This window comes from Diplotaxodon limnothrissa, linkage group LG19 (assembly GCF_057381915.1).
Source record: "Diplotaxodon limnothrissa isolate DT_005_m linkage group LG19, D_limnothrissa_male_GT1.1, whole genome shotgun sequence".
Taxonomy (NCBI): domain Eukaryota; kingdom Metazoa; phylum Chordata; class Actinopteri; order Cichliformes; family Cichlidae; genus Diplotaxodon; species Diplotaxodon limnothrissa.
The window spans coordinates 21,759,941-21,769,586 of record NC_140614.1 but is presented as its reverse complement, the minus strand read 5'-3'; the positions used below and the strand labels follow the sequence as shown (position 1 = coordinate 21,769,586).

General features: G+C 39.6%; 1 protein-coding gene across 1 annotated transcript; it reads right to left on the bottom strand.

The window, feature by feature from the left end:
• Window positions 1-2,820: 2,820 nt before the first annotated feature.
• LOC146612169 (endophilin-B1-like) lies at window positions 2,821-7,562 on the bottom strand. Its single transcript, XM_085342785.1, has 10 exons — window positions 7,382-7,562; window positions 7,094-7,235; window positions 5,962-6,090; window positions 5,583-5,716; window positions 5,342-5,434; window positions 5,145-5,228; window positions 5,015-5,038; window positions 4,615-4,704; window positions 4,375-4,475; window positions 2,821-3,420 (listed from the first exon to the last, which is right to left on the bottom strand). Exons 1-10 carry the CDS (start codon window positions 7,436-7,438, stop codon window positions 2,850-2,852), a joined length of 1,425 nt encoding a protein of 474 aa, XP_085198911.1. The 5' UTR covers window positions 7,439-7,562; the 3' UTR covers window positions 2,821-2,849.
• Window positions 7,563-9,646: the final 2,084 nt, after the last annotated feature.

The window sequence follows — 9,646 nt, the reverse complement described above, 5'->3', positions numbered from 1 at the left end:
GTGGCAATTGTGTTGAATGTTTTCCACTTGTGAATAATCTTTGTTACTATAGAATGATGGACTTCAAATAACTCTTCCAGAATAACGGGCAAAAAATGTCTAAGATCACTGCTCATGTCTTTCCTCAGGGCACCGTGTTGACACAGACCTTAATGTTTCAGACATGCAAGCTGCCAAAACGTCTGCGTTTCTAGAGCAGCTAATGATCGATAATCAAGTGCATTTTATTAACAGCACCTGGCTGCTGTTTACGGTCTTAATTGCTGTGTAAGCTTTAAGGCTGTACTTAGTTTCTCCACACACTGCTTCTGCATTTTGGCTTATTTTTTGGATAAACAATGGCTGAACAATATGTCATGTTTTGTAGTTCACCTGAAGGTGTAGTTATCTAAATGTAAAACAAGGTAGATGGGGTTTCATTAGAATTTGTTTTAAAAGGTTTTTTTTTTAATGTATAGGTTATCTAACAATCTTCTTTATAGCTAAGATAGTTTAAAAATAATATCAAAGTAATTAGAGCACCTTACTGTACTTGGGTGAGTAGTTCCAGGTTATGAGCTCAGTCCACTTAGATTTTCTTACTGCACAGATGACATGATGCTTTGAATATCAGTACATCTTCTAATAAACATCAGTCCACCTTCATTATTTTTCTCTGCTTGGTCTCGCAATCAAACTCGTGGTGAATGTAGATAAGGAGGGCTCTTACAGATACTGGGGACATTTATATTTTTAAGGGAAGACAAATCATGTGATAGAAATAACAAGATAATAAATGTATTATGCAGATTGTTTTCTTTTTATTGTTATTTTATTAAGCATGGGTAGGAAAATCTGGCCTTTATCTTTAGTGAATTTCAATTATATTTTTGAATAACAATGCATTAGCATGAGGCCTTTACAGACTAAACTATGAGGGTTTGCACCCATCTGTAACATGTGCCCCTCAGGTAGCATCAGAAGAAACCAAATAAGCTAAAAAAATAAAATAAAATCAAAATTTCCTTTATCCATTTCCCCAACTCACTCATCATGAACAAAGCGTCCCTTTCCTTCCTGTATCAAACAAAAGATTCATACCAAGACTTATGAGAGATCTGCTCAAGGACAAAGTGCGAACCGGAAATATAAAAATATGCTGGAATTGTGACAGGGACTTGTTTTGTCGGTGCAGTGTTGCTGTCATGAACATTTAGGGACAGATTTATTTTTCCTTGCTGAGTTGTAGGGGAAAAAATAGCAAGAACTGAATCTGCATTCAGCGATGGCTGCACCTCAGCCCCTGTAAAGACGTAAGATATAACTGTTTATAGTGTTAATGAACCGCAGGCTCTGCTTTGATCAGTATCACACCAACTGCTCTTAATTGATCTAATCTATTTGGACAGCTCTAGACAGGAAAAAGGTTAAGTGGGAGTGAAAAACAGACACACATATGCACACTTTTGTCAGCAATTCTGGGTAACTATTACAGCTTGTGTGCATGTGTTGAAAGGCTGTGATTCATGTAAAACAAAAGGAGATCTCACTCTTGTGTAAAAAAGAAAAAGTGAAGCGAATCCAGCTTAACTGCAAGCTTGGCAGTGAGTCAGAAACAGTGAAACAAACAGAATTTTTTGGAGGCTTGATCAAGACCTCAGTCTGAAAATATTGTCACTGCGTGTAAATCTAAGACAGATGGCTGGTATGATGGGAAAGTGAGCTATATGAACTGTGGTTTTAACAAGGAAATTACAGAAACACCTTGACTGGAGAACAAAGATAGACACCACACTTGATTTAGACCGGCATGACATCACTGTTTGCATATTTATTTCCACATCTTCACATGAATCAAGCGCAAACTCAAACCCACACTGACGTCAGCTCAACGACTCGTGGCTGAATCATGACTGCGTGCGTGTAGTTTGAAACTGGCAGCAGCTCTGATATGAAGACTACACAAACCCACACACATCTTTACATACTGGGACAAAAGCATTGAGCTTGTAGGCAATTATTTCAGTACAGCCAGTGCTACATTAATATTTGTTTCCATCCAGAGTCCCTCCAGAGTAGACCCACGTTAGGCAGGTCTGCCCTCATGAAGAAAATTAACAACATCTGGACGTGGAAATTTCCACCCATTTGACCAAATGGGGGCTTTAAGAAGGTAAAGGGTGAAAAATGAGTGTATGCGTGGGAAAACACCCAGCGCGTGTATGAAGAAGCACAAAGGTCCAGTCACCTCTGGGTTCCCCAATGCAAATGCGCTCAGACAGAAGTGAAACTGTGTTTCGTATGGAAAATGACCTCATGTTTAACAAACAAGAGTCAGAAGGTGGCAGTCACATATATGCACATACACTTCTTTCTAAAGGTGTCACATGTTTGGGCCAAAGTATTACCACAAGTTCACACGGTCACTGAGACACAGTAAAATTCATGTATTCACACCAACACATACACTTGGCACAGAGCTTGCTTAGTTCTCACTGACCAGAACGTAAAAAAAAGAAAGAAAAAAAGATCAGTTTCACAGACACTAACTGAAAACAACTTTACACTGCAAAATGATAACAGTCTGTTAGCTTCGTCTTCCAGCCTGAAACCAAGAAATGTTACACACAGAACAGACTTTACATCTACCATCATCATGTTCACACAGCATGAATAATACATGGATAAAGCTCAAGTCTAAAATGATTGTGGCACTATATTACGCTTTTAAAAAATAAGCAACTTCAACAACTTCACATTATAATCCCTAAGGGATTAATTAAACTGGAACATGATATAATCACTGTGTATATTCCTAAAGTCAAAGCTGAAATACTCTGGGTTGATGCCATGTTCCCAACCTGCCGTCTCTACTGGCCCACATCCTGATGGCCTGACGAAGACTCCTGGACATCTCCTTCATTGATGCTACAGGTTGCACTGGGTTGTAAAGGCGGGGAGGCTGCTGTTGCTGCACCATTGCTTATTGAAGATGTTGTATTGAATGTTAGTACCTGGGTAGAAGCAGGAGAAGCATCAGACATCCTGGCCGTCCTGCCGGGTGCTTGGAGCTGATCCGTTTGGTTTGGTGTAGAGACACGATCAATCGCTCGAACAGTTGTTGACTGGCTGTAGATTGGTGCATGGTTGCTGGGTGTTTGTCTGGTGGTGGAGATGATGATGTTGTTATTGTTGTTATTTGTCTGGTGAGTCAGAAGTGCACTGAAAGATGAATCTGCTGTGGTTTTCACAGTTTGGGGTGGTGAGTTTAAAGTCCACGAGTCCTGGTCGAAATCTGGAAGCTGGTGGACGAGCACAGGTAACGGAGTGACGTGATTTGCACTGATGGGTTCATTCGCCTCGTGGTTGCTTGTTGATGGCTGACCAACGGGATTACTAATTGCAGACTGCCAGTTATTGGAACAGAAGACAGCTGGAATGCTGCAGAGAAATAAAACCATAAATATAATCCACTCATGTTCAAATCATAAAGTATTCTTTGTAGTCCTGGTTTCTTTAGAAGACCAAATGTCCTGAATATTTTCTACTTTGTACTGAAGTTATATAATCTGCTCGTTAAAACTTCTAATTTATTCAGTTTCAATTAAAAGAAAAACGATACAAAAATATAATGGATTTGACCCAAATCTCACTACAAACTGTATTTTTTTAAAGAAATTTTGCAAATAACCTGTTTTATTCACACTGTAGTTATAAAATAACTGTTAAACACCAAAACTGAAAATACATGTTTTCTTAGACAGCCATGATTTGGAGATTCATTGTGCTGTATGAAAAATTACAAACCTAAACAGCTCAAGGTATAAATATAATAAAAACAGAAATTTAATCTCACACCAGAAGGCTCATCCAATCTTTTTTCTAGGAAACACTGCAAAAATGAAATCTTGAAACCTTTTATGCAACCTTTCTGCTTTCCTTCACTGGCTTCTAGTGAAATAAATAACATACAGAGCCCTACGTGGCCAGGCTCCTGTATATACAGCTCAGCTACCAAGAGCTTATAACCTTAGTTGGCCTCTCTAATCATCTTATCAATGTATCTTAACTGCTCCTTGCTCTTATTTTAAATCCAGAGGGGACCACACTTCTGATGTTGGAGAGCCTAAATTTTGGAACAGTCTTCCTCGCCCTGTCAGGTCAGGCAAAAGAGTCATTTGTTTTAAAAAACTGCTTTTTCTTAAGCTTTCTCCCATTATTTTTGGCCAGTTGGGCATAAGACTGTATGCCTGACTGTGTGTCTGTATGCTGAAACATGTACATGTATGGTTTAATTCGAACTGTGAAGTACTTTGGAACTGTGTGTTAAAAAGCGCTATACAAATGAAGCTATTCTTCTTCCTCTTCTGAAGATGGAAATGAGACTACACAGACCTGGCCAGCTGTTTTTGCAGCTCCTGAGCATGTTGGTTGCATTGAGCATAGTAGCTAGCCTGAGCATCCACAAAGTCAGTGAGGCTCCGCATATGGTTGGTCTGTAGAGGTAGATAGCAGGAAAACATATCCAACAAGGTAAAGAGCCACAAGCATTAAATATAAAAAGCAACAGTTCCTTTAAGAAACAGATAGTAAAAAAAAAACAAACACAAATTTGAACTCGTTAAGTGTACGTACATGTGTGTTGCTGAGTCCTTCCACAACAGCTCTTGTGATTTCTGACTGTCGATTGTAAAGACTCTGACAAATCCTCAGCTCCATCTCTGCCTACACATACAAACCCACACACACACACACACACACACACACACACACACACACACACACACACACACACACACACACACACAAACACACATCTGTATGGTTTTTCTCTTATTTTTCTAAAAATGGCTGCCGAAATAATACAACATTTAAAATGAGCTCAAGTCTAAACAAACAGAAAACTACAGAAAGGAAATATTGTCTGTGCTAACAGCAGCTCCATATTCATATCAATTACTGCTGAGAGCCTCACTGATATACTGTATGAAGACCATTTCAGATCCTGTGTTCTTTAAACTGATAAGGAACTCACCTGTGAGATTTCCTGAGCCCAGATCTGTTTGCATGAAAGAGACATAAGAAGACCAATGCCTTATTTGAAGATTGAACAACAATTTCATCTGTGTCTGTTAATATGCACGTTCCTACACAGAACTGCTGACCTTTAGCCATTTAACACGCAGGAAGCTGAACATGTAGGAGACATGAGACAAGTAGTCATCTTCCAGTGGGTTGGCATTTAGGTTCTGACAAAAAGACAGAAGATACAAGAACTGTAATATCAAATATCAACATGTTTAGCTTTTAGTCAGAGTATGACTAACTGAAAAGTATGTAATAATGTAAAGGTGTAACTCACTCTGGCCTCTTGCTCAGCCTCGTGGGCTTTTCTCAGCCTGGCCTTAGTGATATCCAAGTCCAAACGTTTATTCACCAACATCTTGCGTTCATTCTAGGAACAAGCGATCTTGTTTACTTTACAAATAACCTATAAACTAAATATTATTTTGGGTGACAGCGTAAAATAACCTAATCACTGCTGTGATAATCACAATAAAGGTGCGAGTTTGTGTGCATGTGATACAGAGGCATGTGTTTACCTGTATGGCTTTGTATTCCCCCTCAGTGAAACTCCGCAGGGGAGTGAGAAAGTGAACGTTAGTGCTTTGGACAAACTTCCTCTCTGCCTCGCCGAGCTGCTTCTGAGCCTCTCCACACCTTATCAATCCAGTACCTGAGCAGAGAAACATAAAAATACAACACAGTGACAACTTTTCAATATATACTCATAACACAAAAAAGACAAGAATAAGCAAAGAAATGAACATGTGAAAATAGTTGAGATCCTTCTCGCAGATCAATAAAATGCACGTACTCATTAGCCACTTTATTAGGTATTCCTGCTCAACTGCTTGGTAACCAACCCTGTATTGGCAAACTGCATGTACCTAATAAAATGGCTGGTGAGTGTGTACTCACCATAAGGTGTGTTTGATCCAATCTCCAGCCCGGCCTGAGTCATCTGATCTCCCAGTAACTCAACGGCACGAGGCCGGGGTGGGACGCTCCACTCCAGATGCTGATACAGCCGGTCCTCTAACCGCACTCCTGTGTATCAGAGGTCAAAGGTCACATCAAAATTCAGTGGCTACATTTTCTATACACCATGTGACAATTTTTATCATGTACATTTGTTAAAGGATGCACCTGTGACAATACAATTAATAAAAATGGTAATAAACAATACACACACAACACCTCTCAAAACATAGTTCATCCCTGTGATTTAAACTGTAATGCATTGGTTTCATAGTTTCTTCCACAAGGAGAAAGTCCTAAAATATTGTTTCATATAATAAATATCATTGTAAAAATGATTTTACAAGAAGACTATAAACCCTTGGAAGATAAATTCAGCGAGACATGACCTGAAAATGTATCCTGGATGCATCTGGCAGCTGAATGTACCTTTTATTTGATAGATTGCAGACCACATCCACTCATAACTCCATTAGAAAACGTAATTGGATTCAAACAGGCTAAAGAATAAGCATCTCTATTCATCCGAACAGGCCAATTGCTACCAAAGTAAACAAGAGACATCAAGGAAGATGTATGCATGTACTGTGGGAGGACAAAGAGAGCTGAAACGATTGGTCCCAGAGGTAAAGACTCTCAGCTAACTCAGGACCACAACAGTAAGTTGATGGGATTTGATGACTCTGCTTTTATCTGTATGTTGGCAGCTGGAAATTGCTTGATATCATCCCAGATGCATTTTCTTCATAAATATTTACAGGTCATCTAAATATTTCTCATCTTCATTGTAAATGTCTTTAAAAATACTCCATAGAATACCTTCCTCGGAAGAGGGAAACCATCTCCATTACTCTTAATGAGATGATGTTTTACTTTAAAAGAGTAAATGCTCAGATCTTTTTTCTCACCTTTTATATATTTGGATACAGTGAACAGGTTAGAGTTCAGGATCATAAAAACAGGGCTAATTGTGCCAAAAACAGGACCAACTGTTAGTGAAGTGGGTATGTATACATCTGTAACTGCTCAATGAATCAGGGCAGCTTCATTAAATCAATTCATGTTCTCCTACCGAGGCTTGGCTGCAGTAAAGCCTCAGTCTGGGAGATTATCTGGTCCGTCCACGTCTTGGTGGCGTCCGCCCGTGATAAAAGCTCCTCCAGTCCGGGATCCAACTCAGTCCTCTCGGCCTGTCCTAGACTCTCTCCAGTGTACTGGAGCGAATTTCAGGGTAACATTGATTAACAAACTGCTTAACTGCGCACTTTTCTTTTAGTAAGGGCAGTCGCTGATTTAGGGTTGAGATTAAAGCCCAGGAAAAACACATAATAGTTTCCTTTATTATTATTATTATTATTACCTGAACAGCGCGGTTGATGAACTGACCAGCATCCACGGCCAACCGAGTCAAATCCATGACAGCGTCCCCAAGGTCGCGTCGTCTCCGGCGGACCAACTGACATTCAGCGGCCAAGCAGGACCGGGGTAACCACGCTATGAAAAGACAGCTAACCAACAACAAGAGGAAGACCTCGCCATAGCCTCCCGGCTAACCGCCCCACTTTCTGCTGGCAAGATTACGGTCCGTTAACACCGAGCAGCCGAGCCCAAGAGGACGAAGCAAGTGCGTATGTTGACCGTTTAGCCTCCCCCGCATCCTGAGCGCGTCTTCTGTCGAGTTGGATGTCTTTAACATGTGTTTCAGAACCGTGGAAAATAACAGCATCGCATCGGCTATCCAAAACGGTCGGCTTTGACAACAGCAACAGATTCACAGTGATATTAAATATTAGCTAGCGTTTTTGATTTTTTTTTCAAAGCTTCACTACAACGATAAAACGGATTATTTTGAATACCGACAGGTTTAAATAATATTAAGCTTTTACATAAATTAAACTGGACATTTATAGGTGTCGAAAATTCAGTAAAATTATTAGTATATTAAAAAAAAAGAAAAGATTTACCTGATAAGAGAGCACCTTTATCCACACTTCCGGTTCAGATCATTCAAAATAAAAGCATATTCCTATGTATTTATCTTGCTTTCCCACTATAAATATGTAAATACATAAATACAACCAAGCTCATCCTGATCTATCCCAAAGCCAGCTGAAACAACAGCCAAGCATTAACAAAAAGAAGAAAAGTAATAATTACAAATACAGTGATTTTCTGACTGCCTGAACTCATTACTAGATAAGAAAAATATTGCTAGCTGAAAAGGAAACTACTGCTATACTCACGCCTTCACCCAGCCTTTTAAGCAGACATTTCTTAGTGGCGATTTCTTTTTATGTAAAAAGTTGAACCAGTTGGCTGTAATCAGGAGTGAAGAAGCAGCGGGAGACGGGATTAAAACAATCAGCTGACAAGCCTGTCTAGCTCTGTGAGTCTAAGGAGGGTTAAGAGATTAGAAGATACACACTACGGCACGTTTACCAACTAAATGGCTTTATTACAAGGGAATGTACAACAGTGCTGCGTTTTTCAATGTTTTTCTAGATAACTCAAATTCAAGAAACATGCCCACTTTTTTATTAACAATCTCTCCTGTCTCATTGGCACAGTGTGAGGTGTTAGTACTGCCATCGGCCCTCTCAGTCTGGACCACCAGCGCCCTTCTTTGAAGCATTTATGTACAGGCCAGGCTAATAAAAGCTCCTTTTCCCCATTCTTCTCTAGATGTGTTTCTCAAAGCTTTTTGAGCCCTAAGCTTATTTGTTTATTTTGGTCTGGCTGACCTCCATGTGATGTGTGCTTCAGGTGGAGTACCGTTGCCATACTGCTCGCTGGGCTCGCCGTTTTTTTTCACTCTGTAACCAGAGACTGCAGCAGTTGGTGCCGCGCCTCTTTGCCATAGTTGCTGAATAGCAAAGGAAGCAGCTGGTAGATGCAGCTCAGAGGTAAGGTAACAGACGATAATCACAAGCATCAGATAGCAGGATCACATCAAAATTCACATAATTTACATCCTTGTTTCCCCAAAAAACTGCAAATAAAAACAGAAGGTGATGATTTTGAAAGTATTTACAAAAAACTACATTTCAGAAAAGTCCAGTGAGGGACAACAAAAATTGGAAAAGTTGTTTAATGCTCAAAAGCATTAAATAAATACATCTGATGGAACATCACAACACAAATAAGATTTAGTAGCATGATGAAAGATGAGCATCTCAAAAAGTCCCAGTGTTTAATGTTGTTTAAATGCAGATTTAAGTGATTTGCAGTCTTGCTTTTAGTTTTACTTAATACAGCTTTCATAGAAACAGGGTTGCACATTATCAAACGATACTTAGCACTTACTGTACATGTCTGCAATATTTATAGATCACATTTCCATGATGATCCCTTATCTGTCCGGCCAGAGAATGGCCTCAGCAACCGCATCCGTGGACTTTTTGAAAATGCCATAGCAACAGAAACCGGGGCTCTTTGCTCTTTACTTTGGAGGATGTACACCTTCTAGTTGAGACCGGTCATACAAACTCACGTTGATGCTGTTTTCTGCTCTGGAGCACTAAACCTGTTAGGAAGAAAGTAGAGACCTGATCTTGCTTAAATAAGAAAAAGAAATGATGCCTCTGAAAGCGTCAGTATCATTAAAAAAGGAGAATATTAATATGTG